Below are 16,049 nucleotides of genomic sequence, written 5' to 3' on the forward strand. Positions count from 1 at the left end.
AAGAGCGTCCAAATCATTGATTCTTTGTGCATTAACCAGGGAATAACTGTCTTTCTCATTTTGTTGGCTACCTTTATGTCTTAACGGGATTGGATTTTATGATTAACCTGGTGTACTTCACTTTTTTCACAATCTGGATATTCATTATTTTGACTGTCAATTGAGAGCTCTAGTGTGATTAGAATCCTTTTTCTTTGTTTTGGTTACATACATCATTTCCAATTTGTTAGTTATGGGGATTTCTTGAGTTTCTTGGATAAACCTAACTTGCTTAGTATACTGATCTTCTGTTCATTAACATGTGTCTTTCTGTGATAAATTCCTTTACATCTCTACAGAAACGGTTCAAGGATGAATTGGTTAATAGTGAAAATAGAGAATATTTAAATTAGTAAACCTTTATATGACAAGGTATCATTGTTTATTCTTCAGTCTGCAGCATTGGTTTCAGTCGGCATTCTATTTGAAGGATCGGCACACCTGCAGACTATGCAATTTCTTTTGGTATGTTCTCTCCTTTTTTATTCTACTTTTTCAAGAAATCTAATGTACTATTTTTGCCAATTAAGCATTCTTTTTTACCTCTGGAGCAAATTATTACACGTGATGATTGGTCGTAGGTACTATTAATTAACAAACTACCAGTTTGTAATATTTTGAAGTTTTTTGGTCTAGTTAACAACTAGCGGCTGTAGCTGCCAATTTTCTTTAAGCTAAGGCATCTTTGCAAGATGTGTTTCTGGAGTAGATATTGGATTTCGTACCTTACAATACATGCTTGTGTTTCCATCAAATCTTCTTACTTGAATTTTTTGCTTGTTTCCCCTACTCTTTTAGGCATTTACATTTGGTGATAGGATTTTTAGGAAATTTGATAAGGTCCAGGTTTGAGTGTTATCTTTAAGTATCACAGTGACAGGTTCATATTAATGTGCACTATACATTATGAACAATATGAAATTTCATACACATCTTTTATTAGATACTGAGTTTAATATTACTTCTCCGCAATTCCTCTGAAATCTTCTATAGCAACCAGATCCCTTTTTTTTTTTTAATGTTTTTTCAGGGTGAAATTGGTCGCCGAAGTGCAGGTGATAACGTGCTTGAAAGGGAGGGTTATGCTGTATCTGCTGGATTTTCACTTGGTCTTGTTGCTCTGGGTATGCCTTTTTGCTTTCGGTTACTGGCTATTCTGTCCTCTGTGCAAGCTAACTCTGTACTCTTTCTGACTGAAGGCCGTGGAGAAGATACACTCGGTTTCATGGAAACCTTTGTCAATCGCTTACTCCAATATATTGGCGGGAAAGAGGTTAAATGTTTGTGCTCTGAATTTTCACATTCGCTGTATCCTAGAAATTTAACTTAGCAATATAGTTCAGGGCAGCAGTTAACTCTGCTCCATTGAAACTGCTGCCCTGAAATGGAACTGCACCATTTTTTTTCCTTACGTCAAATGTGAAAATTGGGTGCATTATCAAACTGAACAACTCCTTGAATTACCAACAGGAAATATCTCTCCTTACAGCATCAATTGAAGATAATCGCAGCACTGCACAGGTTACCCTGTTCTGTTTTCAGTAAAGTCTGGGAATTTTTATGTGTATAAACATGGGTTACGAGCATCTTTTTTCGTCATCTGTTTCAGATTGCGGACGGGAGTTCATCTAATGTTGATGTGACTGCTCCTGGAGCAATAATGGCCCTGGCATTAATGTATCTTAAAGTAAGGCTTTGGGATGATAAATCAGCTTCTTATCAGCAGCTACAGTTTGTTTTGGCATTTGTCTGCATCAAGGGTGAATGCTTTAAAAAGAAAATCTTACTAATCTTCTAATCTGATATGTTTCCAGACAGAGTCAGAGGTCATCTTCTCGAAGCTCTCAATCCCGCAAACACATTATGATTTGCAGTGTGTAAGGCCTGATTTCATAATGCTCCGTGTCATTGCTCAGAACTTGATAATGTGGAACAGGTATTCTTTGCACCTTGTCTATTTGATGGGCTTGCTTCTATGGACTCTGCTTATAGCTCATGTTTTAAGAGATTTCTTTTTCAGAGTCTACGCAACAAATGATTGGATAGACTCCCAAGTCCCGGAAATTGTCAGAAATGGTATCAAGTATCTCAAAGACGACATGGATGATATGGAAGAAGTGGATGTTGAAGCGCTTGTGCAGGCATATGTTAATATAGTGGCTGGAGCCTGCATTTCACTTGGTATGTTTAGATGCTGTTTATGGTGCTCACATTGGCCTACTATCTCTCGTGATATCATGACATTCATAATATTTTGTTTTAGGTTTGAGATTTGCCGGCACAAGAGATGGGAATGCTCGTGAGTTACTTTCCAATTATGCTCTCTATCTGTTGAATGAGGTCTGCTATCCTATGTAATGTTATATCGTATATATACCTTTTGCATGCCTCACTGCTTGCAGTTGCACGTGTAAAACATTTTCTGGATTTTCTTCTGATTATCTATGTATGAATTTGTCTGTGTTGATGCCTGTAGATCAAGCCTGTTTCTGCTACAACTGGAGACAGATTTCCGAGAGGGTTATCTAAATATGTAGATCGGGGAACACTTGAAATGTGTCTTTATCTTATTATTCTTTCCCTTTCGGTGGTAATAATTTCTTTTTACTTGTCTAATCGATTTCATTTTTAAATCAGTTTTGAACTTCAAGTCAACGAGCTCATTTCTATGTGAAGGTCATGGCTGGCTCAGGAGACCTGCAAATATTTCGCCTATTGAGGTTTCTCCGCAGCCGAAATTCTGCTGATGGACATGCTAATTATGGCATTCAAATGGCGGTAAGGGCTTCCTACAAAAATTCGGGTCTCTTCTTTAATCAAATTCCCTCGCTGAAATGTATTGCTGGAGTAGTTATACTTATCCTCTTGAAATTGCTGATCTTTTATATAATAAAAAATTTCCGGCTCGTTGTATAAAATGTGATACTATCTGGCCAAACGATTTTAATTCTGATTACCATTTCATTTACTAATCGATATGCTCTGAATTACTTAAAACATGTAAAGCAATATGAATATATTCACATTCTTCTAGCAATGTCACCATAAATGTAAACTTCCACAAGCAAACTTAGGACTGTGTATATGTTAGAGGTCTCTTGGTTCTGCATATATAATTGGTTCTCCAGTGAACATTTCCCTGAATAATGAACCCCTTTCATCCATCTTCTGAGATTTGAGCCAGTTTATTCTTCTTTCCTTTAGGTGAGCTTAGCTACTGGATTCTTGTTCCTTGGAGGTGGTATGCGGACATTTTCAACAACTAATGGTTCCATTGCAATGTTGCTCATCGCTCTATATCCACGCTTGCCTTCTGGACCAAATGACAATCGTTGTCACCTCCAGGCATGTCCTTTATTTGATTTTTTTTCTTCTCTTTTCTTTCCTTTTTTGTGTGTTTTCGGTTGGTGTGAGCAAGAATTTTCAATAATATTGAATCTCTTGACAACTATCCCTTTGTGGATCGTGATATAAAAGGAATGCCCTGTTGGTGTTCTGTGTAGTTTGATCTATATCATGAAATCTATCCATTGGCTGGAACGTATCTGATTGAGGAAGAGGTTTTGCTATTCTCCAGGCATTCAGGCATCTATATGTCCTTGCAACCGAAGCTCGTTGGTTACAGACTATTGACGTTGATACTGGTCTGCCCGTCTATGCACCACTTGAAGTCACGATCAAGGAGACAGAACTTTATTCAGAAACAAGATTTTGTGAGGTTACACCGTGCATTCTGCCAGAACGTGCTATTGTAAGAAAAAAGTTCAATACCTTAACCTTTCCTTGCATATTGAAAACAGAAAAGAAAAGATCCTGGTTTTGCATGCTCTGACTGTCTTATGTAAAGTTATGATAACACAGAGAATTTTCTTCTGTGAAAAGGGGTTTTGCTGCAGCTGAAAGTATAACATCAGTCAATCTTGGCTCTGTATCATAGACTGCATAGCTCTCCGATAAAATCTCTCCGTAGACTTCATCTGCCTGTTTTCCCTCTTCACCTGGAATGTATATGTATCGTGCAGTTAAAGAGAATTCGTGTCTGTGGTCCCCGTTACTGGCCTCAACAAGTTGAGCTTATCCCAGAAGGTGGCAGACTGCCTTATATCTTATCTTTCCTTCACACCCCTTTCCTTTTTGTCTAACTTATACTAAGATATTTTAACCAAACAGAGATATCTAACATCGTTCTAACCCATGACAAAACACAGAGAAACCTTGGTGGAGTTCTGGGGACAGAAACGACCCCTTTAATTCTGGTGTTATCTATGTCAAACGGAAGGTGGGAGCTTGTTCATATGTCGAGGATCCCGTAGGGTGTCAGTCACTGCTTTCTCGAGCAATGCACAAGGTTGAGTCCGTGATCATAGATTCGACTTGCTCAGTTTCATATATGAATCAACACTTCATGATCCCCTAGTGCTTTCGTTAATGCAGGTATTTGGTTTAAAAAGTCTGAGTGCATCTGACTTACATGTCAACGGTCAAAGAGAACTGAATTCTGATAGTGTGGACCAACTGGTTAGCACTTTCTCATCAGATCCCAGCATAATAGCTTTTGCCCAGTTGTGTTGTGACAATTCTTGGAATGACAGGTACTTGCTGTTTTATCCCCTTGGTATACATGTATATATGTGCTTATAGTTCTCTTTTTCTTCATTGATCATTTTCACTTGATTTCCGAGAATAATTACGTTGCATGAAACGAGACTACTGAGATGGGCTTCCATCTGGATAGATGCTAATAGTTCCCTGTGTTCCTTTGATACTTCTTGTTTTCTATGATGCCGTAGTCTTTTAACTTATCTGTGATCATTAACAGTGGGATATAATGTACCACCGTATCATCATTCCATTCATTGCTTAGAATGTGCCGTTCTTATATTTTGCTTTCCAGTATGAGTGACAATCTCACATCTCCTTTCTTACAGATCTGATTCCAATTTCAAGGAGTTCTGCCTTCAAGTGTTGTTTGAATGTGTGAGCAAGGACAGACCAGCTCTTTTGCAGGTATATTGTTTAAATAAGCAACCTGCTACTATTCTTTGGTGACTTGTTTTGTCTAACAAATTCTTAATCCGCCCTGCAAACAGCTTATCTGAACAGTGAACGTATTTTGATGTTAACTGATACTTAGGTTTATTTATCTCTTTATACAACCATTGCATCTATGGCTGAGCTGCTTGTCAAAAGTGACTGTGCCATATGGGATTCACTTTCCATCTCGAGCCTCAAGGTATTTTTCAAAAGCTCTGCATTTCATCTTCCCCCCTTTGCTATAATAAACCTCACTTGTGATTTATGGTATAGTCTTAAATATGTTTCTTGGAAATCAGATAACAGATTGAAATCATGAATCACTATTCCATGGTGTTTCTAATTTCTGTATTGCATCCATCTTTGAAGGCAGGGTTGCATATCTATTAGGATTTTACTCCTGTTTGCAGGTTGCTCTTGCCTACAACGAAGCCGTCTCAAGAGGAAGACTATCCGCATCGGGTGGAATTGTTCAGTCAATATTCTTAGCATCACTGAAAAAACGGTTCGAAGAGATCTTAAACTGCTCAGGACAACTGAAGACTGACTTAACCAATTATCTGAGCTCAGGACTATGGATTGATCATAACAAACCACGAGAACACAAGGATATAATCCTTCTCTCATGGTACTTAAAATGGTATGGGGTACCATCTCCATCTGCCATCAAAACAGCAGTGGAAAAGATCAGACCAAAGCTCAAGCCCTCAACCTCGGCAGTACCCTTGTTGCGGCTGTTGCTACCGAGCACCCACATTGATGCAATCAGCGAAATTGATCGAGTGTTCTTTTCCAACTCAGGCAGGGAAAGGTGAGTAAGAAGGCAGGCTTTGGTTCTTGCTCGTAGTTTAAGCTGATGGGTTGATTCTCTACTGTGAATTTGGAGCCATTGTCACTGAGAGAATACAGAAACAGAACCAAAAGCAAAGTGCAGAGTGGGGCTTGGACTTTGAGCAACTCAAATCTGAAGTTTTGCTTCAATGGTTGTGTTTTGTGAGAAGTCCATCATGACACTGTAAAAGTAATTGTACCAATGTAATGAAGGAAGACAACATAATTATAGGGGAATGAGGAATGGATTATTCATGTTTTATGTTTTATTGTGGTCCGTATACTGCTAATTCTTATAAAACTCTATGGCTTAAAAATAGTTATCTATAGATTATATATATATATATATATATGTATATGTAGAAATTAATGAATATCGGGTATGAGTTCAACCCAATATCATTCAAGTTGAACCGAAATGTGATATATGATATATATGTAGCTTTGTAAAATCAAATATAAAAATAATTGAATGAAAAATATAAATAACCATCTCTATTTTTTAAACATTACTCTTAACTGCAATTCATAACGTATATATTTTTCTATTGAATTGGATCATTGTAAGTTGAACCAATGATAATAGAGTCAATACCATCCTTTGAAATTTCACATCATATATTATCTAAAAACTATTTCTGTGAAGGCTTTCTATAGGCCGGCGGAAATTACAGCCGAAAGCAAGGAGGCATGAAAAACACGTGGCTTCAAACAAAACAAGTTTCATTCTAGTTATAGGGTTTGTGATTGTTCCAATCACTTTTTGTGGAAGCAAATAATAATATTTTAAAGACAAAAAACAAAGATTATAAAAAAAATAAAAATTAAAATCCCCTAACAACCTACATAACAAAACGTCGGATTTTATTACACTTGAATACATGTCAAAGATGCCAACTTTTTAATCAAAATTACAGGATTTTGCATCGTACGAGATATGTATTCTCTTTGTATGCTTTGGGGTCAAAATAGTTCCACGACTATGCCGAGTGCCGACCACTTTTTCATACCCCCTTTCCCGCTGCTTTTTTCTGGGTTCAGAGTAGAAAGAAAAGTAAAAGATAAACAGTCAGTCACTAACACGCATACACGCGCACGACCTCGCAAAAACTAAAGGTCATTGTGAACTTGTTGGCTTTTGTGTCCGTACCAGACAGCGATATAAGACAAGCAACAAGCAGCACACACAACTTGATCATTGATCTCTCTCTCTCTCTCTCTCTCTCTCTCTCAGTGGAGGAGATTAATCTTTACGTTATCTCCTCTCTCTCTCTCTTTCGCAAGCTCTGTTTCTAAGGGAGAAGTGAGAGGCGGAGAAAGACTGAAACTTTTTTGTTTGGGTTTAAAAGAAATAAAGACTGAAACTTTGTCTTGGATTCATCCTCAGCTTCTTCCGGTGTCCAATGGCGAGCTGGGTATTGTCTGAATGTGGCATCAGACCCCTTCCCAGAATCTACACCACCACACCCAGAAACGGTTTCACCTCAAACAACATACCCACTTTCAAATTCAGACCACAACCTCTCCACCATTCGAGCAATTCAGTTCTATCGTCTTGTCTGAAATCCCCAAATGGGTTTTTGAAAACGAGGAACTGGGCACTGAATGTGAGTGCACCTTTGACAGTTCCTTCCCCATCGGAGGAACAAGATACGAACACACAGAGATTGGTGGAAGGTGATGGGTTTGATCCAGGAACTGCTCCGCCGTTCAATTTGGCGGACATAAGAGCAGCAATTCCGAAGCATTGTTGGGTTAAGAATCCATGGAAGTCGATGAGTTATGTCGTGAGAGATGTTCTTGTCGTCTTCGGATTGGCCGCTGCTGCTGCTTACCTTAACAATTGGCTTGTGTGGCCTCTTTATTGGTTTGCTCAAGGAACCATGTTCTGGGCTCTCTTTGTTCTTGGCCATGACTGGTACACACTCTCTTTCATAATTTTATCCTTTGGGTTGTTTAAGATAACGTTTGTCGTTTTCTTTAATTTGGATAACTTGGTTTAGATGCTCGTTTCATTGGATGAATGCGGATGGAAGAAAATCTACAACCTCGTTATCTGTAACGTTCACCAGTACTGGTCAAAATTTGAAATTTCAGAATTCAATCAATCAAGATTTGTCATATATGTTACAATACAAAAAAGTAGGTGGCAATTGGTTATTGGTTTTGCAAGAGACAGAACAGGGCAAAAACTCAACATTTGTATGTACCCTTCTCTTCTTCATCAACAAATATCTTTGTATATAATTGCAGCGGACATGGTAGCTTCTCAAATGATCCTAAGCTTAACAGTGTAGTGGGTCATCTCCTTCATTCCTCAATTCTGGTTCCTTACCATGGCTGGTGAGCTTTTTTGCTTTCAGCCTCTCAATCAAATACCTTAACTTCAAAATCATTAGAGAATCTTAATCTTCTTCTTCATGTGGTATAACTGTCTGCAGGAGAATCAGTCACAGAACTCATCACCAGAACCATGGCCATGTCGAGAATGACGAGTCTTGGCATCCTGTAAGTTGAAGTGTCCAATAAGCAGCATGGTTGTTTGCTCGGGTCTTAGTTATGCCTTGTTCTTAGATAAGGACTTCTGTTTCTGTAACTGCAGTTGCCTGAGAATATATACAAGAATCTGGACAAAGCGACCAGGATCTTGAGGTTTACACTGCCTTTCCCCATGCTCGCTTACCCTTTCTACTTGGTGAGCTCTCCGTTTCTTGCTCTGTAGTCCCACAACTTTGCACATCGAGTTGAAAGTTTTCACCTTTCTAATGTGATCTTTGATGTTCTTAATGCAGTGGAGCCGCAGTCCCGGGAAAAAAGGTTCTCATTTCCACCCGGACAGCGACTTGTTCCTCCCAAAAGAGAGGAAAGATATCATAACATCTACCGTCTGTTGGACTGCAATGGCTGCTCTGCTTGTGTATCTCAACTTTGTGATGGGTCCAGTCCAAATGCTCAAACTCTACGGCATTCACAAGATTTTGTGAGGTTACACCGTGCATTCTGCCAGAACGTGCTATTGTAAGAAAAAAGTTCAATACCTTAACCTTTCCTTGCATATTGAAAACAGAAAAGAAAAGATCCTGGTTTTGCATGCTCTGACTGTCTTATGTAAAGTTATGATAACACAGAGAATTTTCTTCTGTGAAAAGGGGTTTTGCTGCAGCTGAAAGTATAACATCAGTCAATCTTGGCTCTGTATCATAGACTGCATAGCTCTCCGATAAAATCTCTCCGTAGACTTCATCTGCCTGTTTTCCCTCTTCACCTGGAATGTATATGTATCGTGCAGTTAAAGAGAATTCGTGTCTGTGGTCCCCGTTACTGGCCTCAACAAGTTGAGCTTATCCTTCCTCCCCCCGTTTCAGACAGAAAAGATTCTGTCTTTTCCCAGATACTAAGGTGTTTTATCCTGATTTTTTTATCACGATGCAGATATTTGTGATGTGGTTGGATTTCGTGACTTACCTGCACCACCATGGCCATGAGGAGAAGCTCCCTTGGTACCGCGGTGAGGTATGCATAATCTACTTCATGCATGACCCTTGGCTGCAATGCTGTCTTTATAACTAAACCACTGGTGCAAGAATTTCACACTTCTTCTCTACTTTCTTTCGAACAGGAATGGAGTTATCTAAGAGGAGGGCTCACAACGCTTGATCGCGACTATGGATGGATCAACAATATCCACCATGATATTGGAACTCATGTGATACATCATCTTTTCCCGCAGATCCCACATTATCATCTAATAGAAGCGGTAAGCCATTTTCTCGGTATTCAATAAGACAGACAATACCGACGACTTGGCTGTGGATCAATGCTTCAATATGCTGTCAAAGCTCTTAACTCCATTTACCTTTGTGTGTTCCCTTTTCCAGACCGAAGCAGCTAAACCAGTACTAGGGAAGTATTACAACGAGCCGAAAAAGTCTGCACCTTTGCCGTTTCACTTGTTGGGAAGCCTCGTAAGAAGCCTGAGACAGGATCATTTTGTCAGTGACACAGGAGATGTTGTATACTATCAGACAGATCCAAAACTCAGAGGAGAATAAATAAGAGCCTGACAACATAATGAAGCCAAGCAGAAAGAAATATAAGACTCATCAGAGAATGAATATCATATATTCTGACCTTGATCGGATTTTCCCGCTGTCATCCATTCAGGGGGTCAATTCATGGCACCCCCATCTCCACTGTTAGAACATCGATATTCAGATTTTTATTCAAGTAAAAAAAATCAATACAGTGCATTTTATTCAGACGGTTATTTATATCCACGCACAAGCTGTTAACCCAGCTATACCAGATGACTGTTTCCTTATGCTAACTAATTCAGCAATCCCAAATCTTACATATGTAAAGGAAGGGCTTGCAGATTGTCATCATACATTTCCAAATACAGTGATAAGGAATAGCTTATTGATGTTTCGATACTCTTGTCAAAAGATAAATCACTTGGCCTCCTGCAAGTTATTAGTATTGTACAGAACGAACTGCGTCCATGAAGGTGTTTATCTGAGATTGATCCTTCTGGATGCCATCTCGGCCACAAATACCGCTACTGACGTCGATTCCATCGGGTTTAAGGATGGAAAGAGCTTCTGCAACATTGCTTGGCTTGATTCCACCAGCCAAAAGCCACCCATATCTGCTTCTAATGGGGGGTAACTTGAACTGAGCCCAGTTAAATCCTTTACCACTGCAGGGATGACAAAAAGCCCATTAAAGCACAATTGGTATGACATATACACAAAACGAGATATTCTGCAAGGAAAACATTAAGTACCTTCCACCCTTGGCGCTATCCACGAGAACCCAGTCAGCAAGATGGCAATCCTTCTCAGAAATTTCATTCAGAAGCTTTCCATCCTCACTTGCATTAAGAACATATATGACTCTCCTCTCTTGCACTACATCCAAGAAGGCAGCCCGAGAACCATCACCGTGTAGCTGAACAAACGCAATGAACCACAATCCCAAGTGAATGAATCAAAATCCGTCATGAAAACTAAATCAGTACAACAAATAAGAAGATAATAACCTGGACAAACTCGAGGTCTGAGGCATCAGCTACTCTCAGGATCGTACTCGCATCATCCTCAACAAACACGCCAACAGGTTTGGCCCCATTTTCTCGGGCTGCTTTGGAAATCTCCTTCGCGACAGAAAGAGAAATAGACCGTTTGGAATGTGGCCAAACAATCATCCCGATAAAATCAGCACCAGCTTCAGCTGCCATGGCAGCATCCCGGGCTGAGGTGACACCGCACATCTTAACCAAAGGTCTTTTCTTTTCTCTTTCTGCATCAGTTGGAACAAGGTTCTCTACTGACGAAAAACTGCAGCAAATTCTGCTGTTCTGAGCATTCCTAATTCTCGAGAAAGATACTCCACAAACGCTTAAACCTGAGAATATCCAAATACACATCAATGGAAGTTGCAAGTTCAGTACTTTTGGTCCACCGCAAACAAAGCAAAATGGCTAAGAAAATAGCACAACACAAAGAGCATTTCTTCAACAATTACAAATGCTAATTCTTCAGAAATATTACAATGGCACATGTAAAAAAACTAACCGGAGCTATGGGTCCTCGGAAAGTTCCGATTCCCACCATGGAAGTGGACATCTGTGGACACTCCTGCGCAAAACACGAAGAAATAAACAACATTCAAAACCCACATACGCTGCAACGTGAAGAAAAAAAGGACAAAGATTTCATCTTTATTACGCGAGGCGTTCATACAGTATCGAGTAGAAAACATGAAGATTTACTCTCTCTGCTCAAACAAAAATATGGGTCCAGCAACGAATGGATCCGTAGGCAAAAGCAGAATCATATACGAATCAAAGCGAAGAGTTAAAAGATCATTGAGGCAATTAATCGAACATCTTGTCTGCGTCTCTGTAACCAGACGCATCAAACCCAGATTTCGCAAACAGACCTATCGACATTTCTAATCTCCAACTGTGTGAAATCTTTCAATTGAACTCGGATTTTTCCCTTTAGAGTATGGGAAGACGGAACACGAGAGCAGAAAGAGAATCGCTTGCGCACAGTCCGAGAGCAGAACTCTAATGGCGGCGAATTATCGGAGGAAAATAAAAGACAAAGGAAAATTATTTGATTAACCTCTGATTTTTGTAAAAATTAAATAACTATTCGATTAACTTATAATTTTTTTTTACAAAACCAAAAACAAATCTTAAAACATAATCTTAATCCATTAGAATTAAAATCATAATCTTCAACGACTTCGGACAGTATCTCATGCGGTCTATGTTCAGGTCGGCCACGGGCACGTGACGGAATTGTTCTAAATTTTTTATTTTAAAATTAAAACTATAAACTGCAAAATCTAGACACTGATGAAACAAAACGTCTGGGATTAGTTTTGGTATTAAAAAAACACTATTTTCAAATAGTTTTAAATAAAAGTTAAATTAATTTAAATTTGAAAGATTTTGTCAAGAATTACAAATAAACAAAATAAAAATATATAGTCGGGTGAAAGGGCTCGGTGTCCCGTCATAATCGACCGCCACCGCCACCAATTGCCGACGATCCTATCTGTCTCCTAAAATGAGCACGTGAGAAATATGCTTGATTGATTTTTCATGCTCCATGGACCAACTTTTTATTTTATTTATTTTATTTAAATTTTTTATAACATCGTGAGTGGATCGAACTACTTGAACCCATACATTATTCAATGGTTCGTTTTAGATTGCAAATATCAAAATGATAACGATAACGAAAGTGAAAACCCATGGGAACAAGACGTATAATACATAATTCTATATAATATTATACACACCAAATCGATTGATCATATATGATATAACCTTTTAAAACTAAATTGTCCAAAACGGAAACGAATCCAAATTTAATATAAAATACCGGATGAAAATAAAACGAACTTTTCTTAAATGAAATTAAATTTAAAACGATCCTGAATGCAATTGAACCATCGTTAATGCGTGTATAGTTTTTTTTTTAATCAATTCATGTATAGTTTTTACAAAACCATCAAAATCAAACCTAGAAATAATCCAAAATATCTATCTATATTGAAAATGATGTCTGTTCAAATCTAGATGATTATATTTCAAAATGTTAGAGCGTTACAGCTAAAAAAACAAAATAAAATATGAGAAAAAATCAAAAATAATGATGAAAGCATATTAATCTTATAAGAAGTGGTTTTGCTCTTGAAATTCATACATTTTTTTGTTGGCTTATATGTTTTTTTTATAATACGAAATTTAATCAGCTCTTTGACCTAACTACATCTTTTAGTAGTCGAAAAAATTTAGATGAATATCATTCTCCCTACATTTGGATTTGGATTTAACACTACAAAAAAACACGAAAATGGTGACGCAAATTTTGCGTCACCAAAGGGCGATTTTGCGTCACCCTTTAAAAAGGGTGACGCAATAGTGACGCAAAAAAAACGTCACCAATAGCACCGTCACCATTTGCAATTTCGTCACCAAGCGTCACCAATTGGTGACGCCAGGGTGACGCATACATTTCACACCATTTGGTGACGCAACGGTGACGCAATTGCGTAACTAAATAGTGACGCAATTGCGTAACCCAATCGTCACCAATTGGTGACGCAAAAACGTCACCAATTGCGTCACAAGATAGTGACGCAATTGCGTCAGTAATTATTGACGCGTTTTGGTGACGCAATTGCGTCATAAATTAGTGACGAACAACACCGCGTGGTTGAATTTTAATGACAGCTCTCCAATGATCTCGACGTCGTTTGGACGTTGGATAACTTATATAACATACTTGATCTGCTTGAGAAGATAGGATAAACGGATCGTATTTTGAATACTTCTTGGATAAGTTGATATCAAAACCGCCCGATCCATTTCTTCTCATACCCCTTCCAATGGTCGGATCAAACCAATCACAGTTAAATATAACCATCTTCAAACCAATATAACCGTGGTATTCTAACACCATGATGTCTTGGAGGATACCATAAAAGTCTGGTTCATCAGCCACATCACAACAATTTGCTCCTTTAACACATATCCCATAGTTGGAAGTCTTTCGATCTGAATCATGAGCATAAGTATGGAAAGTGTATCCTCTTGTGAACATAATTGGCCAAAATTTCACCATTCTTGATGGACCCCGGATCAAATCTTGTATCCAAATAGGAAAATTCTCCGAAGAATGAGATACCTACATTTAAAAAAAGTTTATTAATTTTGATTTATAATTTATCATAAATTAAACATAAGTATGAGATACCTAAAATAGTAAAATATTAGTAATAACTTACATAATTTTGTAACCATGCCGCAAATGATGATTCTTTGAGATCTATACATTCTTCATCACTCATATTAGGATTAAGTCTCTTTGTCTCCTCGTCAAATACTCTTTCTATTGGTCGAATTTCATCACAATTCAACAACACATATGTGTGAGCATGACGCCATTCTTCGACGGATAACCATCTTTCTTTCGATTTTCCACTCAATCTCCCTGCAATTGTATATATCTTTTAATTAGAACCGCAAAATGGTTAATTAAATTTATATATACGTATATAAATTTAAAATTACCTATTTGGTTGAATATAGCCGGGATATCACAACCATCAACTTGATTAAATTGAAACATCATCTCATCTTCATCTCCATACCGAGAAGAACTCTTGGCTTTTGTCTTGATATGTGGCTCAAAATAGAAATTTGTGAAGTACGTAATTTCTTCGTTAACATACTGCTTCACGATTGCCCCTTCCGGTTTGTTCTTGTTTTTCACCTTTCTTTTCAGATGAAAAAACAATCTTTCAAACGGATACATCCATCGAAATTGCACTGGACCACCAAGTCTTGCTTCATCTGGTAAGTGTATAGCCAAATGCTCCATAACATCGAAAAACGAAGGCGGAAACACCTTTTCTAGTGCACACAAGATTAGCGGTATGTTTTCTTTCATACGCTGAACATCACCAACATTAAGATTCCTTGAACATATATCTCTGAAAAATGTGCTGATACCTGCACACATGTATAAAAAAATTATTAATTCATTTTTTTTATTTATATCAATATATATTAGCATGACGCCATTCTTCGACGGATAACCATCTTTCTTTCGATTTTCCACTCAATCTCCCTGCAATTGTATATATCTTTTAATTAGAACCGCAAAATGGTTAATTAAATTTATATATACGTATATAAATTTAAAATTACCTATTTGGTTGAATATAGCCGGGATATCACAACCATCAACTTGATTAAATTGAAACATCATCTCATCTTCATCCCCATACCGAGAAGAACTCTTGGCTTTTGTCTTGATATGTGGCTCAAAATAAAAATTTGTGAAGTACGTAATTTCTTCGTTAACATACTGCTTCACGATTGCCCCTTCCGGTTTGTTCTTGTTTTTCACCTTTTTTTTCAGATGAAAAAACAATCTTTCAAACGGATACATCCATCGAAATTGCACTGGACCACCAAGTCTTGCTTCATCTGGTAAGTGTATAGCCAAATGCTCCATAACATCGAAAAACGAAGGCGGAAACACCTTTTCTAGTGCACACAAGATTAGCGGTATGTTTTCTTTCATACGCTGAACATCACCAACATTAAGATTTCTTGAACATATATCTCTGAAAAATGTGCTGATACCTGCACACATGTATAAAAAAATTATTATTTCATTTTTTTATTTATATCAATATATATTAAAAAATAATAAAAAACCATGGTATATATATATATATGTACGTACCGCATAAAGGTTCGTAGACATTGCGCGGGATCTGGTCCGGGACAGACCAGAACTTGGTCCGCCAGACCAGACTCAAAGAAAAATTGGAAAAATTCCCGTCTCGCCCGGGAAATAGGAAACGGCCAACGGGGTCAGCTCGGGACTGACCCGACCTGATCATGGGAAGATCAAACCTTCATTAAAGGGTAAAACGTCGCGATTGAGATTAATCGAACCAAGTGTTCGCCATAATGTTGTGCGGTATAGAGGAAGATCGACCTGACTCATCGTAGACCGTACCATATCCAATAAGGTTCGGTTCCTCCTCTCGGAAACGCCATTCCACTGTGGCGTTCCAGGTGGAGTCAGCTGTGAGACAATCCCACAATC

General features: G+C 38.1%; 4 protein-coding genes and 1 long non-coding RNA gene across 7 annotated transcripts in view; 2 read left to right on the forward strand and 3 right to left on the reverse strand.

Annotated features, from left to right (window-relative positions):
- The window catches only part of LOC104816541 (anaphase-promoting complex subunit 1), a 15,137-nt gene extending 8,964 nt beyond the window's left edge, over nucleotides 1–6,173 (forward strand). The window contains exons 20-37 of one of the 2 annotated variants that reach the window (XM_010545414.1): nucleotides 433–504; nucleotides 1,070–1,163; nucleotides 1,239–1,312; nucleotides 1,510–1,560; nucleotides 1,649–1,726; nucleotides 1,854–1,975; nucleotides 2,060–2,220; nucleotides 2,303–2,379; nucleotides 2,516–2,629; nucleotides 2,716–2,817; nucleotides 3,244–3,384; nucleotides 3,617–3,790; nucleotides 4,062–4,125; nucleotides 4,248–4,387; nucleotides 4,474–4,631; nucleotides 4,968–5,046; nucleotides 5,174–5,272; nucleotides 5,484–6,173. In XM_010545414.1, the coding sequence (XP_010543716.1) occupies nucleotides 433–504; nucleotides 1,070–1,163; nucleotides 1,239–1,312; nucleotides 1,510–1,560; nucleotides 1,649–1,726; nucleotides 1,854–1,975; nucleotides 2,060–2,220; nucleotides 2,303–2,379; nucleotides 2,516–2,629; nucleotides 2,716–2,817; nucleotides 3,244–3,384; nucleotides 3,617–3,790; nucleotides 4,062–4,125; nucleotides 4,248–4,387; nucleotides 4,474–4,631; nucleotides 4,968–5,046; nucleotides 5,174–5,272; nucleotides 5,484–5,888 (2,205 nt within the window). In that variant the 3' untranslated portion in view covers nucleotides 5,889–6,173. The other variant, XM_010545415.1, reaches the window with a different exon arrangement.
- Nucleotides 6,174–6,751: 578 nt separating this feature from the next.
- LOC104816544 lies at nucleotides 6,752–7,135 on the reverse strand. Its single transcript, XR_772301.1, has 2 exons — nucleotides 7,055–7,135; nucleotides 6,752–6,935 (listed from the first exon to the last, which is right to left on the reverse strand). It is a non-coding gene; the product is annotated as an uncharacterized LOC104816544 (long non-coding RNA).
- A 27-nt stretch (nucleotides 7,136–7,162) lies between these two features.
- On the forward strand, nucleotides 7,163–10,163 carry LOC104816543 (temperature-sensitive sn-2 acyl-lipid omega-3 desaturase (ferredoxin), chloroplastic-like). The gene is made up of 9 exons (XM_010545421.2): nucleotides 7,163–7,822; nucleotides 8,158–8,247; nucleotides 8,346–8,412; nucleotides 8,507–8,599; nucleotides 8,697–8,875; nucleotides 9,223–9,229; nucleotides 9,337–9,417; nucleotides 9,524–9,661; nucleotides 9,783–10,163. Exons 1-9 carry the CDS (start codon nucleotides 7,308–7,310, stop codon nucleotides 9,954–9,956), a joined length of 1,344 nt encoding a protein of 447 aa, XP_010543723.2. The 5' UTR covers nucleotides 7,163–7,307; the 3' UTR covers nucleotides 9,957–10,163.
- LOC104816542 (N-(5'-phosphoribosyl)anthranilate isomerase 1, chloroplastic) lies at nucleotides 10,137–12,124 on the reverse strand. 2 transcript variants are annotated; one of them, XM_010545420.2, is made up of 5 exons: nucleotides 11,848–12,124; nucleotides 11,481–11,543; nucleotides 10,946–11,310; nucleotides 10,691–10,854; nucleotides 10,137–10,603 (listed from the first exon to the last, which is right to left on the reverse strand). In XM_010545420.2, exons 1-5 carry the CDS (start codon nucleotides 11,855–11,857, stop codon nucleotides 10,378–10,380), a joined length of 828 nt encoding a protein of 275 aa, XP_010543722.1. In that variant the 5' UTR covers nucleotides 11,858–12,124; the 3' UTR covers nucleotides 10,137–10,377. The 2 variants fall into 2 exon arrangements, with proteins under 2 accessions (XP_010543722.1, XP_019058418.1); XM_019202873.1 differs by lacking the exon at nucleotides 11,848–12,124 and adding an exon at nucleotides 11,649–11,840.
- Nucleotides 12,125–13,027: 903 nt separating this feature from the next.
- On the reverse strand, nucleotides 13,028–14,897 carry LOC104816687. The gene is made up of 4 exons (XM_010545617.1): nucleotides 14,498–14,897; nucleotides 14,212–14,417; nucleotides 13,710–14,111; nucleotides 13,028–13,033 (listed from the first exon to the last, which is right to left on the reverse strand). Exons 1-4 carry the CDS (start codon nucleotides 14,874–14,876, stop codon nucleotides 13,028–13,030), a joined length of 993 nt encoding a protein of 330 aa, XP_010543919.1. The 5' UTR covers nucleotides 14,877–14,897.
- Between the last annotated feature and the right edge of the window lie 1,152 nt (nucleotides 14,898–16,049).

The sequence above is a fragment of the Tarenaya hassleriana genome, unplaced genomic scaffold, assembly GCF_000463585.1.
Source record: "Tarenaya hassleriana unplaced genomic scaffold, ASM46358v1 Cleome25, whole genome shotgun sequence".
In the NCBI taxonomy this organism is placed as follows: Eukaryota; Viridiplantae; Streptophyta; class Magnoliopsida; order Brassicales; family Cleomaceae; genus Tarenaya; species Tarenaya hassleriana.